The sequence below is a fragment of the Simochromis diagramma genome, unplaced genomic scaffold (assembly GCF_900408965.1).
Source record: "Simochromis diagramma unplaced genomic scaffold, fSimDia1.1 OVJJ01000302.1, whole genome shotgun sequence".
NCBI lineage: Eukaryota > Metazoa > Chordata > Actinopteri > Cichliformes > Cichlidae > Simochromis > Simochromis diagramma.
In genome coordinates, this window is record NW_024386792.1 from 3322036 (window position 1) to 3345838 (window position 23803).

General features: G+C 39.5%; 1 protein-coding gene across 1 annotated transcript in view; it reads left to right on the forward strand.

The window, feature by feature from the left end:
* lrba (LPS responsive beige-like anchor protein) overlaps positions 1 to 23803 on the forward strand; it is a 178107-nt gene that overhangs the window by 15340 nt on the left and 138964 nt on the right. Inside the window, 10 exon segments of the mRNA XM_040023850.1 lie at positions 12097 to 12328; positions 13826 to 13926; positions 15812 to 15868; positions 15870 to 15908; positions 17612 to 17733; positions 18474 to 18600; positions 19287 to 19406; positions 20324 to 20470; positions 22278 to 22475; positions 23566 to 23699. Of these exon segments, the coding sequence (XP_039879784.1) occupies positions 12097 to 12328; positions 13826 to 13926; positions 15812 to 15868; positions 15870 to 15908; positions 17612 to 17733; positions 18474 to 18600; positions 19287 to 19406; positions 20324 to 20470; positions 22278 to 22475; positions 23566 to 23699 (1277 nt within the window).

Consider the following 23803-nt stretch of genomic DNA (forward strand, 5'->3'; position numbering starts at 1 on the left):
CGATGAGCTCCTTGGTCTTCTCGGTGTTAAGCAGCAGGTTGTTTGTGTCGCACCACTCAGCCAGACGATCCACCTCTTCCCTGTAGGCGGCCTCATCGTTGTCACTGATGAGGCCAATCACCGTGGTGTCATCTGCAAACTTAATGATGGTGTTGGAACCATCAGCAGGTCTGCAGTCGTGGGTGAAGAGGGAGTAGAGGAAAGGGCTCATCACACAGCCTTGTGGTACACCGGTGTTCATCGTGATTGTAGATGAGCAGTGGTTATCCAGCCGGACATGTTGGGGGCGGTTGGTCAGGAAGTCCAGTAACCATTTGCAGATGAGGGAACTGATGCCCAGGTCTGTCAGTTTCCTGATGAGTTGTGAGGGGTGGATTGTATTGAATGCTGAACTGAAGTCTATAAACAGCATTCTGGCGTAGGTGTTGTTGTTGTCCAGGTGTGAGAGGACAGAGTGCATTGCGATGGAGACTGCATCCTCTGTGCTCCTGTTCTGGCGGTATGCGAATTGGTGGGGGTCCAGGGTGGGGGGGGAGACAGGATTTGAAGTGTGATAGGACCAGTCGCTCTAAGCACTTAGTGATGATGGGGGTGAGTGCTACTGGGCGGTAATCATTGAGGCAAGATGGGTTGGAGTTTTTGGGTACATACATGCTAACCCACAATGCGTAGGTTGCTGGAGTCAAAGCGGCTGCACTAACTGAAAATTTGGAGGCGTTACATTGAAACTTGTATGAATCTGGTTATTGTACAACCCCATTTTCAAAAAGGCTTGAACAATGAGCAAAATGTGAATAATCAGTAATGATCTAGTCCGGTATTTACTTGGGCGTGACTTAGCCAATTAACCAATACCTACCTATTATATGTCAGCTGACCTATCTATGAAGTTTTGACTGGTTAATTTGAATCTTTTTCTGTTTCCTGTCTTGTATTTAAGCAATTTTTTTACAATGTTTTACTATGACCCTGATGAAGGCCATAAGCCGAAACGCGTTGGTCAATTATTTAAGTTGTTAATCTTCCCTCAAGTGTTGCTGGAGTTCCTACTTTGTGAATTCTTTCATCCTCTCCATGCACCTTGGAAGCAGGTGAAGTTGTGCCAGAATTTTTTTTTTTTTTTTTTTTTTTTTTTTGGCTGCGATTTAGACTTCAAAAAGAAAAATATTAAAATTGTATACATTTTTTTTGTATGTCCATCTTAAATGTGAAGCCAGCAGCATGTTTCAGAAAGATTCAACAGGGTGTTATTCACCACATCAATCAGCTCTTTGAAAACACTCTAGTTTTGAAAAGGTTTTGGACTCTTATTCGACACATCACAAGCTGCTAAATAGATCTGGGTCAACTTGGTCATAATTTTTATTTCACAATTCATCAAATATTTTCACAGGGTGATAAGTCTGATCTGGAGGACGTTCCTCAAACTTTGTTCCACAAATGTTTACTTTACTGTCATAATGAAACGATTTGATTTTGGAGGAGAAGATCAAGTTCTCTGTGACCTAACAAAACACATTTTGGCCATTCAAAAGCAGAAGAAAGAATTCAATTATACCCCAAAAGCAAAAGGTCAAGTTCACACAGCTCTACAGTGAAAAGGAAAGTATATCCCTTTTCAGTTCTAGGTTTTCTAAATACAACTTTTGAAGAAGAACAACACATGACATATTACGCCATGTCATAATTGATTTAAAACAAACTAAACCAAAATGCAGATGCAGCGTATGGGGGCAAAAACTAAGTACACCCCATGATTCAACAGCTTGTAGAAGCACATTTATCAGCATCTGATTAATAACTTCCTGTGTGACCTTCTGTGTGGAGGAACTTTCGCCCACTCTTCCTTACAGCGTTTCTTCAGTTCATTGAGGTTTGTGGGCATTTGTTGATGCACAGCTCTTTTAAGGTTCAGCATTTCAGGCTGGTTGAGATCTGGATTTTGGGGCATCGCAGCATTTTTGTTTCTCTTTTTCTAGATGGATATAAAACCTTTATGAAGCTTTTGATCACTGCATGTTCTATGTTGGAAAATAAAGTCTAGACTTTTGATTAGTTTTCTTTATGTTCTAGGCTCTGTAGGCAGGGAGTAGTATTATAAACTGTTAGAAAAGGTGGAGTGCACATAGCTTCTATTGAACGACTTATTTAGGTGAAAGGCTGAGGGAGGACTCTCCCAGTAGTTCTGCCAGAATTAAAGAGTAAATAATTTTGCTTTTGCTTTTTTTCTCACTTTATTGCTAGAAAAGGAAGAGGGCAGCAATGAATATGAAGTTAGTCACCCTGCCTTTAATCCAAATCAAACAGTTTTCTCTGAGATGTCAGAAGAATGATGCAGTAACCCATAAACGATGACTGCTGAGACGTCGAGCGATGCCATCAAAGGTCTATAGGACGATCGGAAAGGCAGCACCTGCTCTCAAACCACTGAAATAAATGTTAAAAGGTCGAGGGTATTCATGCTGGTACAGCACTGGGGTTATCAGTTTGACATCTTACATCACTTTGTTTTATTGAGCTGCACTCAAGTCATCAAGGTTCAGCAGTTAGCTTTGGATTCCCAGAGGCAAATGTCTATACATTAAACATGGATAGACATTTTTTTTTTTTTTCATCTGTTGTTCTACTTTTTTAATGTAATTTTAATCTTTTTTTTGTTTTTGTTTTTTAAATGTGCTTCAAAATAAATAAATTTGAGTTGACTTGACACAAATGTAGCTCTCTTGCTTGCTTGCTTTTAAAGGCCACGCTGCCACTTAGGATTTTGAATGTTTATCCCCACAATTCACGTTTACTTTACTACTACTCAATCATAATACCACATATACAAATACAACGTACGGCTTTCAAAACAGTTGTTGAGTTCCTATACTAAAAGAGTGCTTCTACATCGGGATGGAAATACTAAATCACACTTGGGTAATGATTTACTTGCAGGTATATGTGCATCGTGCCATTTTCTGTGGCCTTCATGCATGGTCTTTGTTGACTAGAATTTTATGATATGCAGAGGAAACTACAGGAAGCCGGTTAGAGTAGAGCAACTTTGTTGGGATATGCTGGAGGGTGCAGACGGTTTCCTGCCTCCCCATGTGGGATTTCCCAGATTTCAAACAGCGATAAAACCTTCCAGTAACTTTTTGAACAGAATTTGAATTCTGGATCTGTTTACATCTGTTGTGTGTTTTTTTTTTTTTTTTTTTTTTTGTAAAAGGTCAAACAGAAATGATATGGATCATATAGCCCATTCTTTGCATTTGGGATCAAGCTGCATTAATATTCTTTCACATAACAAAGCAAAATGCACAATACTAGAGCTGCTGTCATTATGACTTTGTACCAGAGTACAAATTTCTTAGGTTAGCAGGTTGGTGTCACATTCAGGAGCTTGCAATAAATAAAATCTAAATAAAAAAAGCTGCTTCGGTGGTAATATATGCCTGTGGCTGCAATACAGTAACTGTACTACTATGACTATGAGCTCTTAGGCTTAAATTGACATGTTATGTTAACCTTCAATTTGCCACTTACAAAGGTACTCAAAAATCTAAAGTTTCCAAAGCTCCCCAATCTGTGTACAAAAGTGCTGGAAAATATAATTTTAATTTTATTTTGATGGCACATTCATAAAAAACAATTTGAAGAAGGTGTTTAAAACAAAAAACAACCCAAAAAACCTGTGATTGGAAAAGTGTGCTTTGTTATTCAAGCACAATAAAGTACAGTTATGTTTTTAGTCTGAAGTGTGGTACCTTTTGGTACCTCAGTGAATGAGGAAAAAATCAGTATTTTGTTTATAAGGAAACCTTTACAGCCCACCTTTTCCGTTAAAGAGATATATTAATGGAGGCTTCTTTGTGTTTAAAATTTGATTTCACCCCATGTATCAAAACGGGCTGGAATTCCTCTGTAATGACTAATGTTTATCTCTTTCCTTCTTCAGCCCTGTAGCTGCTATTTTTAACTTATTGTACGACTGCTATTCAAACTAAAACCACAAGCAAAGCTGCTACACTTTGACTTTCTTTGTTTGATCGAATCATTCTTTCCATGTCTGCTTTTATGGAAGTCGCATCACAGTAGCAGAGAACACCTATCCCCCAGAATTAGCTCAATAACCCGTTCCAAACAGAAGCCATGTAAGGATTTTTTCCCCCTAAAATGTGATGTACAAAGCAGGATTTTATTGTTGTGATGTTGAACATCTATTCCTGAAGCAAAAGGAGTTTAGTTGGTCAGAGCTGTCCATGAAAACTAAGAGATTGCTCCAAACCAAGAAGTCTGATTACTAATGAGGACTATTTCCTGACAAGCCTTTTCCTTTTGTTGACAATAGCAGCCACCCTGCAACTCGAACTCGATTGCCAGATAGCGCAAGCATTAAACAGGGGACTTGAATAGCTCACCAACTCATGTGATGTGTACGAGTATTTGCTTAATAGGAGAAAAGGTCAAAATCCAGCTTCTCACAGTATCACTGAAGTGCTTATATTTATCTTTCTGTGCAAATGTGGAAAAGAGCTACTAGTAGTCATAGCCTACATGGAGGGGCGTGACTATTTCGAGGCAGGTAGTATATTTTGATGAGAATTGATGGCAGTTTATCAGATCTTTTGTGGCATCTTTTAAAGGACGATGGCACAAAGTGTTTCATACAGGAATGTTGATTTGCTTTTTGTGGACCCACCTTTCACGCACCTTACACTCCCTTACAATCTCGGCAGGTAAAATATGTAAAAGCAACATTTCATCTGCAGTCTATTAAATCAGATGTAATGGTCCTAATTAAGGCTTGGGTTCCCTTTTCTTGTCTTGGTTTCTGCTTCATTTATTCCTTCACAGTGTGCACATAGTTTTAGTAAAAATAAATGCTGTGTGATTGCATGAAATAATCCAAAAACTCTGCAGGTTCATGTGCGTTATCCATCTGCATGTTGTGTAAATCTGTTCTTAGATAAATAAATGATGCAACAAAAGAAATCATGTGTTAATCAAACTACAGCCAAGACATCATCACTCCTATTGTAGTGTAAAAATGAATGCCAGCCGTTGTTAAAAACAAAAGCTTGGCAGACTGCACTTCTGAAGATATTCTTAGAAATCCAGCTATTAAAATATCTCCCTCCTCCCTCTCCACTCTGCCTCTCATCATGTTCGTCTCATATGGTGTTGAAGGTAGCATTGTGGCTCGGGAAAACAATGTATTACATTTTGAAAAACAAATTGTCATACAAGATGAATGGAGTGAGCCACTTTAAAAGGTTATGTTGCACTGTGATCATTGGACCGCCGTTTTCATGGTCATTGCATGCATAATTTTCACCACTTTGCTCTCCACTTCTGTTTTAGAAAATGCAAAGTGGCAGGCTCATGCACAAGGCAGAATATTGATTGGGTGGTATGTGAATAGTTTTTCCAATACTGAAGCTGTAATAACAAGCCTTATTACAGCATGGTGAAACTAGTACAATTCAGTGCATTTTTACTTGGATGTGCTGTAGTATAATTATGAGTGGAGATAAATGTAAACATCCATCCATACATCAATTTTCTTATCCAACTCAGGATTGTGGGGGTGGAGGGTCTGATGTCTGACACCTGGATCATGAATGTTGAGCAGCAAAGTTTGATTTTATAGAAAACTGATTTTTGCTGGGTCTTATCAATAATCTGAAATGCCAAATGATAATATTCAGTGACTTTGTCAGCTGTCATCAAACTCTGGTTTTGCTTTCAAGATACACTCACAGGCCACTTTATTAGTTTGATTTAGCCATGTAGACACAGTCAAGATGAGCTGCTGAAGTTTAAAGCAAGCATCAGAATGACTTTGATTAGAGCATGGTTGTTTGTGCCGGTGGTACTGGTGGGATTTACTCAGACAACCCTCTCCAAGTTGTCAGACAACAGGTTGTCTAGAGAAAAATATTCAGTGACAGCAGTTCTCTTGATTTAAAATTGTTGGGCATGTTGTGTCAGAGGAGAATGGTCAAACCAGGTGTCACTTCTGTCAGCTGATAACTGAGGCTACGGTTTGCATGGTCTCACCATAATTGGAAAATAGAAGATTGGGAGGGAAAGCATTGCCTGCTCTGATGAGTCTTGATTTCAAATTGTAGGCTCAGATTTTTGCATTAATGGTATCAATAACTAGATCATCCTGCCTTGTGTCAATGGTTTAGGCTGGTGGTGGTGGTATAACGGTGTGGTGGATGTTTTCTTGGCAACTTTAGGCCCTTATTACCAACTGTTACCAATTGTTTAAACACCACAGCCTACAGTATTGTTGCTGTTCATCTATTCATCCCCAGGGTACTCATCTTCTGATGGCTGCTTCCACCAGGATAATACACCATGTCACAAAGCTCAGCTCATATTCAACTGCTTCATTGAACATGAAAGCAAGTTCACTGTACTCCACAGTCTGCAGACCTGTATTCAATAGAAGACCTTTGGGATATGGTGGAACAAGAGATTGACACTATGGATGTCTAACTCACAAATCTACAGCAGTTGTGTGATGGTATCATGTCAGTATGGAGCAAAAGCACCTTGGTGGATCTGTCATGAAGCTAAAAGTGCGTCCGATCCAGTACTTCTGCGGTGTACCTAATAAAGTGGCTGGGTTGTGTATTCCTTCATTTTCTATTTCTAGCTGACAAACAGCTGGTGAATTAATATGACCAAGATTTGCGTGATGAAGTGGTTACCAACAGTTGGTTTTGACTTGGTTGCACAAAAATGTTCACATGGTTGGCTGCTTTCACTTTTTGTTCAGAGCAGAGATCATCACCCAACAGATTTAATTCATAGCTAAAGTGATGGTGCATGCTATTACATTTAGAAAAAAAATTAACCAGCATCTGTATTACCTTGCATAATTGATACATTTGCACTTGATGTGTCTTATTTTAGGGACACATCTGTGTGTGTGTGTGTGTGTGTGTGTGTGTGTGTGTGTGTGTGTGTGTGTGTGTGTGTGTGTGTGTGTGTGTGTGTGTGTGTGTGTGTTTTTTTTTTTTTTTTTTTTTTTTTTTTTTTTTTTTTAAGCAAGCTGGAAGAGTTATAGGTCACAGGGCTTGATAACATTAATTAAAATTTGCTGTGTCCAAAATTTGTATCACAAGCCCCTTCAAAGACCTCGGCTCACTATTTCGCCTCATCTCCTCCATCAGAAGCCCATTCCACCGTATCACTGCTAGCGCTAGAGGGATTTGAGTGGGACAGATTATTTGGTTGACCTCCTTATCTGCTGGAGCTATTTCAACATCTCACATCAATATGTTTGAAATGTGAGTGTTTATCAGCAGTGAAGAGCACCGGATTATAAGATGTTGTCATATCACGAATCATGTTTCGGGTCACTTTGATAGATGCTTTGTTTTGGGTCATGCAGTGGGGGGCTCTCATGGAAGAATAAGCTAAACTACATTTGGTTTGACAAGATAGCTTGTTAAAATAGATCCACTTAAGAGAGCTGTTGAAAAAGTAGGCCGTGTGTGTGTGTGTGTGTGTGTGTGTGTGTGTGTGTGTGTGTGTGTGTGTGTGTGTGTGTGTGTGTGTGTGTGTGGTGAAAGCATGGTCACTCTTGACAGCCCATTTGAGTATTTTATTTATTTATTTATTTAGTTGGACTTGATTTACATTAAAATGGATTGAAAACAATCTGGCATTTAGTGCTCTTGTAGAGGACAAATTGAACTTGGCCTTGAGTCATTTACATGTTGTTGTTTTTTTTCTGGTAGTGAGGTATTGCAACACATGAGATTTAGGGACGTACTTGGACTGCTAGCTGCACAGTGGAATCAATCAAATGTCATACCGATCAGGTCTCACTCTCTCTAGGCTTGTCCTTAAGAGCTTATGCATCAAAACTGGCAGATAATAACAAGTGATAGATGGGGCGTGCGTGTTCTGACAGTTCAAAGCTGGATGCAAGCCCTCTGACAATCTACAGAGATGCTAGATATGAGCATATAAATGTCTGGGATTTTTTTTTTCTGTTTTCTCTGATCTTAGCCATGCAACTCTTTTTATATTCAAACATTTTCAGTCATAGAATTTAATTGAACTTTCACAAGAAATGAAGGATTAACATGAGCATGGATATAGTCATGCACAGACACAATGGAGCGGCTCGTCACCCTGCAGCTATGACTTGGCAACATCACTGTTTGTGCCTATTACTTTTAGCCGGGTAATTTCCTCCCCTGTGGTACAAAATGGTCATCATTTGTTGCTTTTTCTCATCGTCAGCATCACATGGCTGCCTGTAATGATTCACAAATTCGTTTTGTTTAGCTCAGACCTCAGGCTCAGTGAAGCTTCAGCCTTCAGTCTCAGTCTCAATTTCTTGCTAACTGAATTTAAAGGGATTGTGAAAAGATTGCGAAATCAAGAACCAGTAAATGTAATGCATTTTCTGACCCATATGTATCGTCTTTATTTGCAGTAAGGGTCAGTAGGCGGTTGTGATGGGTCCCCCCTTTGGAAGATTTTTATATGACCACCTCTTCTTCCTTTTTTAATCTCAATATTTTGGTGATTTTTATTAGTTTAAGGTGATATTCTGCATTTTAAAAAAGTGGCATTTATGATAGAAAATGATTTTTCTACAATAGGAAAGGAATATTGATAGTTTGAAAATATATTAAACAGATGAAATGAAACATTTACAAAACTATTAACTTTTAAACTATAACTTTTACAATTCTGATTCCTGCTAATCCTGATATCCTTTTTTTTTGGCTGTCAGCCTTCAGTTTCATTGAAATTCATAATCCTCTTGGATCTGATGTACGAACACTGGTTCTGTGTAACATTTAGAACAGCTCTCCTCCGGTGTTGTTCTCCATGGAGACCAGAGCAGCCTGTTTGTGCTTTGTGTTACAGCCCAGTGGCTGCTTGGCTGCTCAGCCATGATTAATTCAGGCAGGCCTCAGGGGAGTACAGCCAGGCTAGGTTACCCATCCAGGGATCTGGTGTCTAGCTTCCAAAAGACACTGGCGATTATGGTAGCTTCTGACTAAAAAGGAAGTTCAGGCTATGCCAGCTTTTTACCTGTTCCCCAGAAAGAACAATGTAAATCATTGGTTTGAATGTTTTAGGGAGTTTAAATATTGTAAGCATCATAAACATTTCCTGGTAGACAAACAAGATGTTTGTTATCACAAAACAAAAGCAGAAAAATGCATTTTTGTAGTCAACATCAGCCCAGTAATTTTTATCTGTCTACAGAATCGTTTCACTTTAATTTTAGTATTAGGACCACAAGGGGATTCCTCTTTGTCGAGGAGATGGGGGCACTTCCACACAACCACTTATTGTAATTGCTTAAGTCTTCTTGGACTTGGACACCTTTCTGATTATAGGAAGTGGAAAATCAGATTTAAAAGCAGCCCTGTTAGCTTCAAGAGTGTGCAACTGCAGTGTGGTCTCCATCCTTGTGCTTCCACTCTTGTCATCTGTTGGTCAGTTGACTCTAATGAATGGATGACTAGCTTACAATGTGATGCTCATAAATCAGTTGTTTATATGACATGATGGTACATATGGGCATCCACCAAGTTAGAAAAGGTGTGCACGATTTATGGTTTTTAAAAAGGAAACAGAAGAGATGCTGGTCATTTTGTCCACACTTTCTTCCATTTGTTTCAATAAGAGGTAGCTTGGTATTCATTTGAACAGATGCATAGAAAGTTTAGTTGTACTGCATTCATACTTGTAGACTGATGATTTTTTTTTTATTTATTTTTTTATATCTTTTAGCTGTTTGCCTGATGAAAGGTGTGAATAATCCATATGTGGTAAAAATATGTTGTTACTTTTATTTTATGTCTGTCCATGGACATAGTGAGCTAAAACTATCTCGAGGCTTTGAGACATTTGAATGTAACTAATTAAAACTGAATAATAAAATTTGGTTTGTGGTGTTGATTTGTAAAAAAGGATAAATGTGTGATCACTCAATGAGTCTTCAGCCAAAGCGAGCTTTAGTTTAAGGCCATGGTTGTCTTTTTTTTTTTTTTTTTTTTTTTTTTTGTGCAGCAACCAGTAAATGATGATGGATTGTGAGTCAGATGAGCGACTCCATCACTGATGTTCTGGTTTATGTTTTCTTTGTAAAATAATATTCATATAAATATGATATATAGTGATAAAATAACTATTTCCTACAGTTTATTTATGTGTTAAAAGTTACAAGTGTTTTTTGACAAAAGCTAAATGCGGGCATTTCATATGTTTAGATACAAAATTGTTTGCATTTGCAATAGTTGTGAATTTTGGAACAATATGTTAGTACCAAAAAATATTTTCTACATTATGTTTCATCTGAGGCTGTGTGCAAAGGGATGATAGGAAAAATGCATCGTGTATCTGATTCAGTCAAAAGGTAAAGGATATCATCCCAGGCTTAATGGTGACATAAAGAATAAATGGATTATATGTGAGGGGAGGGCAAAAGGACGATGGGAGAGCTGCGTCTCAGCGCTATTATTTATTCCACATCTTTAAAGATATTGCAGCAGCAGCAGGGGCAGCTGTGTTACCCCTCCTCCTCTATCTTCTGCTCAGATACACATTTGCAGAGTAAATCTCCCCTCTCTCATTTTAATGGGACAGTTTCTGATCCCTGCACCAAATCACACTGTTTTCACACTGAGCTAGTCTAATGGTGGTACGGCAATCTTTTTGTTTTTGTCTAGTCACACCTCCTTGATTCTAAACATGACAGCCTTCCTCGCATTATTAATTTGACATCCGTGTTGTTATTTTCTTTATCTTTTTCTATTAGGCAGGGTTCAATAATAAAAATGTCATCACAACTATTAAGGAGTGACAAATCATGACATTTATGGCTCGTACATTTTTTCCCTGGACACAAAGAACATTATTTCTTTGCAATAAGACAAGCAATCTACCTCACCGCCGCCTGAATAAGCGTTAGCTGGAGATCGCTGCTGAGGCTGACTAATACTGTAATTAGTTTCTTTCATGGAGAAAGGAATAGAGCTTGGGGTTGTGTGTTATGTTGTGTAGAAAGCTGTGCATATATGGCAGGATGTGGTTTATACAAATGCTATTGTTTCTCTTGAACTTGATCAGAACGGGAAATTAATCTCAGCCCAAGTTTGTGTCTGCCAGGCTTTGTCGGATGCTGTTAGTATTTCAGGACCTCCTACAGGAATAGAAGACCTCTAAACATGCTTTTCACTCTGAGGACATAATTTGCAGTTTGCAAAGTTAAACGCAACTATTTCTGACATTTTTAAACCCTTTAAAATTAGCTTTTGTCCAAGTTGGTTTTTATGTTTTTTGTGCTGCAAAATGAGATGATCCGTGATGCCAAAACTGAGACTAAAACCTGCCATAAATGTTGCTGTAATACAGAGTACTCTGTTATTAATCTGCGATTGAATGGGGTCAAGTTGGCAATCCTATGCAATCTGTTTCTAATAAATCATCAAAAATCACATATCTGTTGCTGTCTACATATATAAATCCTATATATGTAAACTCATGTGACTGAGCCCTTAGCTTGCTCTGAATTAGTAGGTAGTAATATCAAGCCAACTGTGTCACAGTGTTGAATAGTTTTTTGGGTTGAGTTGATTTAAAGTAAGTTAGCCCACCGAACATTAGCTCAGGATGGTAGTGCATGAGGTGAGCCTCCTGTTCGTAGTATTCCCACACACACACACACACAGATCCCGTGTGTGTGTGTGTGTGTGTGTGTGTGTGTGTGTGTGTGTGTGTGTGTATTGATGCAGTATCACTATGATGCACAGACACACACCACAATGCTCTTAGCATTTTGGCATTTACAGAACCGAAGTTCATTAACGAACTATTACTAGGTCAATAGTTTTTGCTCTTGAATAATTGCAGAGTCAGAATGTTAGCTGTAGACACCACAGACTTACAGAGATTCTCTGTTGACCTTTAATCCTCTGGCATCATCTCTAATGCCTGACTAATGATCTGTTTAGGAGTGTGGACCCACACTTAGGAATGTTTCTGTTGTCTGCTTATGAAAGAAAAGGAAGGAACTCTCCTCCTCATCCACCCTCACTTGTTTTTCTCTCTGTCTTCCAGCTGGTCGGCGGCCAGTTTGACCTGGAGATGAACTTCATCATCCAGGAACCGGAGAGCATTGTGTGCATGGTCGAGCTGTTGGACAAGTGTGAGCCCAACTGTCAGGCTGAGATCTGGAGCATTTTCACCGCCATCCTCAAGAAGAGTGTCCGTAACCTGCAGGCGTGCACTGAAGTGGGGCTCATTCAGCTTGTGCTCCAGCGTATATCCACCATTGACAGCATGATCGCAGGTGCTGAAAACAGTCCTTCATTGAAACAAGTCTTTGTCTTTCCATGAGTTTTTAAAGGTTAAAGGCAATTGGCTTGTGTAGCAGTTGCAGCATGCTATTCAGCTGCAAAGGCTGCAGATGTTTGCTTAACAAAACAATGAATCTTCCCCATCTGGAGAAGAGATGTTTTGTTGCTAAGCCTTTACTGTGACCTCTGTAAGGAAGGAGAGCTGGCTAAATGATACATTCCAACTCCACATGTGAATTGATCATTACAGTTTTTTGTCCAAAATATCATAATTTCATCCTCCAGTGTTGCATACACTGACATATTATGCTGAGTGAGGATTCAGTTGTCCTGCACAGCCTCCTTAAGTCTAAGTCTAATTTGTCTGATGCTCATCTGGAAATTAGTGTGAACTAGTCCTGCAGTGTATGGTTCAGTGAACCTTTGCCAGCTAGAACAGCTCTGGCCTGGAGCATGTATGCAGTCAAGCAAGGGTGATATAGCCCAGTAGTAACTAGGCAGCTAAAAGTAATGATTATAATAACATTTACTTTAGTGTGAATGCAGTATTAGTTAAGTTAAAGAGATCTGCAATCCCCTTTACTAAAAACCAAAATGAAACCATGTAGTACAGAATTGAACAGCAAGACTTTAATATTATGTAGAAAACATCCTCTCAGATGTTACTGCCGTTCATCTTTATGCTGGAAGAAGTGAATCATATTAAACTGTTAACTTCCATAAAATGCACACTAGTCTTATCTGTCACTGGGCTCATTATTAATAATGGCTAATAAGAGACTGCACAGAAGCTGGGACTCTCCCGGAGCATCCTGTCTATTTTAGGTCTCCGTTTTTAGTTACTTAGCTGCTCGAAGCGTTCGCTACACTGTAAGTCTTACTGTAATGCTAATAATACAGTAATAATTTGGTAATAATTTGGTAGTATTACTATAATACTTCCAAAACAGCTAGGATGCTGTGTAAAATGTACAGTAAAACAGAATGCAATGAACCTCAAATCTAAGAAAACCATATTTTATTTAGAAGAGAACATCTATTGTTTAAACTCAGAAAATGTATCATGTTAAGACACAAATTAGGTGCTTTTGGATTTGATGGCAGCAACATGTCTCACAAAAGTTGGAACAAGGTCATGTTTACCACTGTGTAGCATCCTCTTTTCTTTTAACAGTAGTTTGTAAACGTGTGGGAACTGAGGACACTAGCTGCAGGACGTTTGGAAGAGGAATCCCTTATTCTTGTCTGATATAGGATTTAGTTCAACATCTCAGTCCAAACACTTGATAAGGTTTCTATGTCCTATTGAGAATAACATGTGAGTGTGAGACTTGGAAATCACTGCATTTATTTATTTATTTATTACATTTTACATGTTTGTTGAACTGTTTTGGAAATAAGGTTGTATTATATCTTGTCAGCCTGTTTTTAACCTGCCATGTTTAACGCCTGTGTTTTTCTGTCCTCTTTGTGTACGTGTGTCCTTGCAGACCTGCTGGTGGACATGCTGGGTGTACTTGCCAGCTACAGCATCACAGTTAAAGAGCTGAAGCTTTTCTTCAGCAAGTTGCAAGGGGAGCGAGGCCAGTGGGTGAGTCAGAGGCTCGCCACGGTGATCTGTCTTGGTTGTCTGGGGTCCGCATGAGCAATGTTCTAGCAACACCTAAACTGCTGCCATCCCACAGGCAATGCCCTCATCACACAGAAAATATAGATCATGTGAAACCAGATGACTCCTGTTCACTGGTCTTTGCACCTCTATATTATTGATATTAGCTGCTTCTTGGGAGTACACACACAGTCCAAATTTAGGTTGCTTTTTTTCACATCGTGACCGTGCGAGCCAACACACTTATTATTTAGTATTTACACAGTTGGGGAAGATTTTCTACAATAAATCCTGTCTGAGCAGCTGCACACAGGTATACCCACAATGAAATTAAGATTTATGATACATGTACAGAAGATAAGTTGCTTCATCCAGGGAGAATCAGTAGCACAGAAAGGATGACAGATGAAGCGAGGAAGAGAAGAAGAGTAACCCATTGATCACTGACACTAATCAAGTGAAGAAAATGGGCCAAGTTGATTTTATGCCTGTAAATTTCACCTCACACTTCCCCCTGTCAAGCAGCTTTTGCTACTGCTCCATTTTTTCCCTTCATGAATATCTGGAGCCGGATAGACCATGGGAGCTTGTGTTGTGCTAGTAAAACATGACTTTCTTTTCCTTTTGTAAAAACACTCAGTCATATTTGTATTTATACAACACAGACTATATTGCCAAAAGTATTCACTTGTTTCATGCGCACATGAACTTGAGTGAGGCAACATTCTTAATCCATAGGCTTTAATATGACGTCGGTCCACCCTTTGCAGCTATAACAGCTTCAACTCTTCTCCGAGGGTTTTCCATGAGGTTTAAGAGGATTTATGGGAAATTCTGACTGTTCTTTTAGAAGTGCATTTGTGATGTCAGACACTTACTTTGGACAGGAACACCAGCCTTGCAGTCTCAGAACACCTTTGGGACAAAAAAAGAGCTATCAGGTTGAGATCAGGACTCTGTGCAAGTTCTTCCACACCAAACTCGCTCATCCATGTCTTTATGGGCCTTGCTTTGTGCACTGGTGCGTAGTCATCTTGGTACAGAAGGGGTCATCCCCAAACTGGGAGTATGAAATTGTCCAAAATATCTTGGTATCCTGAAGCATTAAGAGTTCCTTTCACTGGAACTAAGGGGCCGAGCCTAACTCCTGAAGAACACCCTCACAAAATAATCCCCTCCACCAAACTTTACACTTTGCACAATATAGTCAGACAAGTACCGTTCTCCTTTCAACCACCAAACCCAGATTCATCCATTGGATTGCCAGACAGAGAAGGGTGATTTGTCACTCCTCTAGAGTCCAGTGGCACCCTACTTTACACTGCTGCATCCGACACCTGGCACTCTGCATTGCTCTTGATGATGTAAGGTTTGGATTCAGCTGCTCGCCCGTGAAAACCTATTCCATGAAGCTCTCTGCAGGCTGTTCTTGAGCTCATCTGAAGGCCACATGAAATTTGGAGGTCAGTAGTGATTGACTCTGCAAAAAGTTGTCATTTTCTGCACCTCAGCATCTGCTGACCCCACTCAGTGATTTTATGTGGCCTGCTACTTTGTGGCTGAGTTCCTGGGTTTGTAACACCTGAATTCAGTGATTTGGATGGGTGAGTGAATACTCTCAGCGATTCATTGTATTTTAAATAGGCGTACTGTGCCGTGCACAGGGTTGAGAAAATATGAGGAAATCTCTCAGGATGGCAGTCTTTGCAGTTTTTGAGTTAGATTTAGAACAAGCAGAAGGAGCCTGCATGTGTGAAGAGCAGGTTTAAAACCAGTGTGTGCATATTTGTGTGTGTATGCTTGTTTGAACATTGATAGTATATCAGCTGCCTTAAGTAACACCCATGTGTCTGTGTTTTCTCCTCAGCCTCGTCACGCAGTGAAGCTTTTGTCAGTGCTAAAGTACATGGCTCACAGGAGCGGTCCCTGACTCCTTCTTCAGCTTTCCAGGAAAAAATGCAGCTGTGAGTATATAATGCCACAACTGTAAACACAATACAGTTTGTAGTTTTGTCCGTGTGCACTATCAGTGGCTTTTATATGAAACACTAAATCAATGATTAAAGATGTGAAATCATGAACCTAACTGAGGTAACCACAGATACAAGAGGAAAAAAAACAAGCAAAGCCTCCGAGGAGGAATATAATGCATGAGAAGTGTTCAAGTGGAATTTAGGAACAATGAGTGCACTCTAAAATTTGTGAAAAATCCTTTTTTCCCACCACCATTGAGAAATATTTTACACCAGTGTTGGGATGAAATGAAGGACTTTGCTTTTTCACCTGTTTTCCATTAAGCCAACTGTTCAGTCTTGTGTGTAATTTTTCTCTTATTGACTGCATTACACATGCTTTTTATTTTTCATACTACTTATATTTTTTATATTATATATTTTCTGATCTGCTATTAAGCATCAGGCCCCTCCCAGGGCTCCAAAGCTAATTCATTCCTGCTAAATCTTGTGTGTAGTAATGTTGGAGCATAATCTCATGCAGTTTGATGCTAGTACCATGCTTTCTGATGTTTGCATGAAACGCATTAATGAAGCAAAGGTCATGCATAGTGAGCTTTGAAATATTCAAATACCGTTTGTAACTTGGCTGCACATTAGTTTAGTGGAAGCCTCCTCGTTTAGCCGTTGGTATCATGGAAAGGCAGGCTGCACAGTGCCTTATTTGTCTCTGCTTAACATCTTTTAGTAGGTTTTTATTTTAAAGATGACACATCATAACACACCCTTGGTGCATATTACAGGATTGTCGATTGTGACAGCTACAGAAAAATTAACAGACTTGGAAAAAGAAAAACCAAATCATGAACTGAATCTAGTCAGTTATCTGCCTAATTATTATAATCTACTTTGGCTGTGAGTGGCACGCTCCAGCTTTAGTTTCTATTACACTGAAACTTTACAAAAGAATTGTTTATAGAAGCATTGCTTTTTGCATCATTACCACATACATGAAAAATTGCATTGCTGTTTTTTTCCCCCCTCTTCCTGCCACAAGATATTTTGTGGCACGTCAATGCGATCACCTTGGGAGTTTTTTCTCTCTCTCATATTTGAATATGTCACAGTTGTTCTTCGATTGATAATCGCTACTAAACTTTGGAGCTAAATGCCTCATAATCAGTGTTTTTAAATACATGGACGCAAGCTAAATTAAAACATGACGCTAAATGAACCTTTCATTATGTCTAATGCACATAGATGTGTTTAAATCTGTTCCTCGGTACTTCATTAGTCTACTCACACCTTTAACATACTGCATGTTTGTGTGTGGTTTCCTGCTTGTGTGTGTAACCCTCTGCTGAGATGATGACACATGTACAGATGCAGCACGCCGCCTTGTGAGCTGTGGTTTCATTTTTTTCTTTTTCACCTAAATGCTGCTATTACGTGTCTGTGCTTTTCTACAGCGTGCTGTGTACAGTGCACATACCTCTGCTAATGAAACATTAAGACAGGAATGTGATTTAGAGTAAATGTTTTCCAGCTGTTCTTCACTTTTGTTTTGTTTTTGTGGGGTTTCAGACTGACCTACTGCACTACTGAACAGTGTTAGTTAATATTTGAAGGCTCATTTCATTCCACAGTTGGCCGGGATCCTACATCACAGTGTCTGATGCTTTTTGTTTTTTCTTCTGTTTGTTTTCCCATAACAGGCAATAGCTCTGCCCCCCATAGCAAAATGGCCATATCAGAATGGGTTTACATTCCACACGTGGATCCGCATGGATCCACTCAACAACATCAATGTAGACAAAGACAAGCCTTACCTGTACTGGTAGGTACACAAGAATTTTCGAAACATTAAGGAGTGAACATAAACCTTTGCTCTTTGCCATTTAAATGTTAATTTTGTTTGAACGTGGCACAAATGGAACGCAGGAGTGCCAACTTCGCCTTTAGGACATAGTTTAGACACAAAGAAAACTGCACGAAAGGTGAGCGTGTCAATTTTCCCACCAAGATGATTTATTTTGAAACCCACTCCCTCCAGCCTCAAAGGTTGTTTTTCCCCGTGTCATCATACTTTGTTTAATCTCTGAGGAACAAGTAAAACAAACCCTCTGAACATTTTATTTTCAACCAACATTCATTTCTGCCAAAATCTCATTTATTCATCAGGGGTCTGCTTAAGCCGCTGTGAAAACGGTAAGCAAACCGGGCAGCCAACGAGCTGTTTGAGAGAATCCTTAATAAAAACTCCCCCCTTCAGTCTGGTGCCCTTTTAACAAGAGAGATATTCACTAAATCACATGAAGGGGCCCCATCTCTCTGGGACACTGAGAAGGATGGGAAGACCTAGTGAGGTTCAGAAATGATTGTTGTTGTTTTTTTTTTTTTTTTTTTTTTTTTTTTTTTGTGCTTTTAGAAATTCCCTTGAAAATGTTTTTTTTTTAATGTTTTTTTTAAACTGTAATTCACGCTGCCACTAAAAGGTACAGTAGTTAGTATGAAACTGTGCAGCATCATTTCCAAAGTAAAGTTACATGTTTGTATTTCCCCTTCGTTTTGTTTCAGTTTCCGTACCAGCAAAGGCATGGGTTACTCGGCACACTTTGTGGGCGGCTGTTTGATAGTGACCTCATTAAAATCGAAGGGGAAAGGATTCCAGCACTGTGTAAAGTATGACTTCAAACCGCAGAAGGTACGAAAGGAACGAAAACGAAGCTAAATACAGTGTTTTGTACCCAAATATTCAAACACATGAAAAGGCAAATCCTTGTAAATAGATCACAGAAATCATATGTCAGCGCACACATAATCAGTCACATCTATACACCCAAATACACATTTGCACACACGATAAATCTAGCCCTTCCTTTAAAAATGAGCTGCCACATCTTACCTGACTCTGGGGAGAAGCAAAACTAGAAGATGGAGGAAGGAGGGCAGTGGGAGAGAAGGATTATCCAGGGCTCTGTTCCTTCCACACAAAGCACGCATTGAAAACTGTTAGTTTCACAAACCGCGGTCTGCGAGCAATTTGAAAGTTTCTGGGGTTTTTTGTTTTTTTTCCCCGGAGCTTGAAGGAGTCATCTTACTTCACCAAACCCCAAGAGGACTCATTTTAGTTGATTTTTACATGGTTATAATGCTTGTTCTCTCACATAATAAACTATTTATTATTTCACTGGTTGCAAAGCTGAAGTAAAACTAGAAGCAAACATTAAGCAGAAGGTGGGATCATAGCTGAGGGCAGTGAGTCATGAAACGTAACTGAATTACAGTGATAGAAGACACTGACTTGCTGATAACATGATGTGTGTGCGTGTGTTGGTCTGATTGATGCACTTCCATTGTGTGAAAGTGTGCTTGTTCTGGTTGTTGCAGTGGTACATGGTGACTCTAGTTCATATCTACAACCGCTGGAAAAACAGTGAAATCGCCTGCTTTGTGAACGGTGAACTGGCTTCCTTTGGAGACATTGCCTGGTTTGTCAACACCAGTGACGTAAGTAGCAACAGTTTAATAGTTTGTTTGTTTTTTCTCTTTTTCTCAAAAACAGGACAGGAGTTGGTGCTGCTAACAGCTCCTGTAATATTTAATGTCTGCACAGATTCACAGAGAATTAAAGGAAGAGTGTGAGATTTGGGGAGAAATGTTTTGCTTTTCATGTAGTGCTATTTAGTTTTTTGCTAAAATGCATTTAAATATTCACTTAAGTAAGCCATTTCTGTGTTTGCAAATCATAATTACTTATTACTTATTACATGAACCCTTTGGTAAAATGTAGGCATTGATTGTAGCATGTGGGGGTTAGACATATAGGCGCTCTAACAGGTTTTCTGTTTAAATATCAGTTTTGTCACTCAAAACCAAACAAATAACACCCCGACTATCTTGCCTGATTTTACGCACATCCATTCACAGTCCTTGCTTTCAGAGGGCTTTCCTTGCCCTCCATCTGTGAAGCATGGAAAATGCAGTGTAAAATGATTAAATGATGACCGTGTTCACTTCACACTTCAGAACTCTGTCACAGTCCACAGGATTGCTTTCTGTCATGCTGAGATAAAAGATTGTAACATTACATTATGTTTGGAATTATTGTGCCATCACAGTGTAATGTAATCCTGTAGATGTGGCAGAAAGCAAATTGGCTTCTTGAAGGAGACGTGATCTTATCATTCTTAATATTTCTGCTCTAAAGCTAGAGTTAACATCAGTGTGTCTTTCCCTGCTGTTCTCTCTTGATTTTTTTTTTTCCTTTTTGGTTTTGTTTACCCACCCCCATCTGTCGTCACCCCTTATTTCCTTCCTCGCGTCATACCTCTTTTTTTTTTTTTCTTCTCCTTTTGTCTATTTTTGTTTTTTCCTTTTGGTGCTCTCGTAATTCCTTCCTCCCTTCCTGCTTCCTCCCTTTGCAGACATTTGACAAGTGTTTCCTGGGATCGTCTGAGACGGCAGATATCAACCGTGTGTTCTGCGGACAGATGGGGGCAGTGTACCTGTTTGGAGAAGCTCTCAGCGCTGCTCAGATCCTTGCTATCTATCAGCTGGGTCCGGGCTACCAGGTTGGAAAGCATGAAACTGTATTTTATTTACAGCAGAACATAGAAAAGAATATCAAATGTTTAAACTGACACGTGTTACTATTTTTTTTGAAAAATCTCAAAAAAGTTTGGACATGTGCAACTCTAGAGGAACATTTTTGCTACTAATTAGATTAATTGTAAAAAGTTCAGTAACATGATTGGTTATAATAATGAGCATCTTAGAGAGGAAGAAATATATACTGGCATGACTTCTCTCCTTTTGTCAACATTTTAAACATTCAGGAATTAAGAAGGGCAATTTTAGTACCTTTTGCAGGTTGTTTACTTTACTTTCTTGGATACTATGACATCCCTGCGTCACGTTTTTCATTTCCTCATGTGTAAAATGTTTTCAGTGGGTGGCAGCTCTGCACTGGAGGCAACACCTGGAATCTTATTTTTGGAGCTATGCTTGCTTTTTAACTGCATAATGATAACAAGCTGGGTGGCCACAACAGGGCCCAACATCCATGGTTTCCAAGAAGAATTTCACATTTAGAAAAATCATCCAAGTCCATGGGGTGGCTGTAGCTCAGATGGCAGAGCAGGTCAGCCACTAATCAGAAGGTTGGTGGTTCGATCCCAGGCTGCATCCTGGCTGCATGCCAAATATCCTTGGGCAAGATACTAACCCCATGTTTGCCTACTGGTGGTGGTCAGAGGGCCCGGTGGCGCCTGTGTCCGGCAGCCTCGCCTCTGTCAGTGCGCCCCAGGGCAGCTGTAGGGCAATGTAGCTTGCTATCGCCAGTGTGTGAATGGGTGAATGACTGAATGTAGTGTAAAGCGCTTTGGGGTCCTATGGACTAGAAAAGCGCTATACAAATGCAGGCCATTACCATTTACCATATTAAATGAACAGCAGTGGCGTTTTTTGGATCATAGCCAGTAATCATAGATGCTTACAGAGATTTCAATATATTATCAAAGTCCTTTACTGTGTTGTAATCTAAAATACTTTGGTATACAAGTTAAGAAACATTCATTTATATTGATGAGCTAGTTACCTCTGGGAGGTTATGCTTTTGGTAGGGGTTACATGCATGTGTCTGTAAACACGATAGCTCGAAAAGATTTAAATAATAGTCTGATAAAATTTTATAGGGGTGTAGAGTGAGGTCATTAATAATTCATTACAGTTTGGCTTACATTCATTAAGGTCTTCAAGGTCAATGAAATAATTTATTGGTTGAAAATGGACTAAAAGCCTTAAAACTTATAAACAATGGTTCTTACTATTATCCTCAGTGTGGCATGTGTTGCAGTATGCATGTATGTATAAAGATTTAAAATATCACGTCAAATGTACTACCTGGACATAAAGTATGTTTTAAAAAGAAGAAAGAAGGTAGCTGAATCAATACAAACTACAGTATTATTTCCTTAAAAGTAAGAGCTGACCAGTGAGTGAGCTGCTCATGGATGTTTGTGCTCTGAGTGCGTCTTGTTGTCCTTGCAGTCTTTGAGCAGTGGATCTGTCTCAGTCTTTACTAATGAACCTAATTAGTTCATGCTCCAACAGGTCTGTTTTTAAGACTCCACATCTGGGATCAAATTAAAAATAGACATATAGTCTTTCAAAAGCAAGATCTCTCTGTTTAAACATGCAATGTCTTGTCTTTGAAGTATTGTTTAATTTGCAGATGATTGCATTGATTCAGTATTTGTAACTGGCCTTTTTGTTTGGTTACCAGGGTTGCAGAAAGACACTTAAGAGAACGATGCAGAGACTGTCTAATGTAATTTTTTACTAAACGCTTATTGCTCTTTTCTTTGTCTTCTTGCTCAGGGCACATTCAAGTACAAGGCTGAGAGTGACTTGTTGTTCGCTGAGCATCATAAGACCTTACTGTATGACGGCAAGCTGTCTTCTAGTATTGCCTTCACTTACAATCCCCGAGCCACAGACGCCCAGCTCTGCCTCGAGTCCTCCCCGAAGGACAATGTCTCCATTTTCGTCCACTCACCCCATGCGCTCATGCTGCAGGTAATTACACCCTCACAGTTAACATTTAGTGCGTCTATCATATTAGAGCCATCCATTGGAGTTAGTATTTATAGCAATTGCTTTAACCTTAAGCCACCATACAGCACCAACATTAAAGCAGTTTCACTGCCTAAATTCATTCAGCACCTGTACACCTGCTCCTTCCCTCCCACTGTTCCATATGTACCACTCTTTACTCTCTTTCTTCCCACACGGTAATGAAAGTGGCCCAGTTGGCATCTTTTCATTTTAATAGCCTCATTAGGGCAGAGGAGCGAATGTGTTGAGCCAGCCAGACAGACTGCTGCAGCTGCTGAAAAATGCCATCCTGGTGCTCTAATTATAAAATTGGCTTTCTCTGGGAGATTTAGTTTGGAACTACATTTGAGTAGTTGTGTATTTTTCTTCTGTAGCTGTATATGGTGTTAGTGCATGGACATTTTCCAAATTCTGCCATAGTCATGTATGTACCCACAAATATGCTCAGAGAAATGTGCACCACACGTGTAAAACAGTTTCTTCAATCATGTTGAGTTTTCTCCTCTCGAGTGCTAATTGAGTTTTTCTCTCATGCCCTCTCATCAAAGAAAGTACTTTGTTTCCTCTGTGGGGGAGGCCTTTGCCGCCACATAAACATACGCTCCCCCCACCACACAAACACACTCGGTGTGAAATATGAATGAATGTGTGACCTATATTTGCAGCTTTGGTATTCCATGCTCAAAAATTCCAATCCTATAGAAGAAGGCGGGAAAAATTCTCACTTTTTTCGGTTTGTTTTTCTCATCCATTAGTTGTGTCTACCCTCTCAAACACTGAGCAACATCCATATAAATTTGGGGGGAAATATTATAAAACATTACAGTAAATAAGAGGAAATATCAAAACTATGGTTTGAGGTTAGGAGGTAAGCAGGCAGCAACAGTCAAAGATTCAAATGAGGGCTCTTATGTTATGCTGTGGCAATAAAACCCCCAAAGTAGTTACATATCCTTGTAATTATCAGAAGAAAAGAACATCTGTGTGACCCTGTGCGATTCTGATTACATGTGTAACGTGGCTATATGTGTGTGTGTGTGTGTTTCTGTAGGATGTGAAAGCTGTGGTGACTCACTCAGTCCAGAGCGGCATACACTCTATCGGTGGTGTGCAGGTCCTCTTCCCACTGTTTGCACAGCTGGATTACTGCCAGCCTTCCAGCAACGAGCTGGACACCTCTGTCTGGTAACTCCACTTACGTGCACTACAGTAGTAAGCCGAGCAGTGAATAATCAGGAGGCTTTTGTTCATTTGTCATTAAGACCACTCAGGTTGTAACACATATGGTG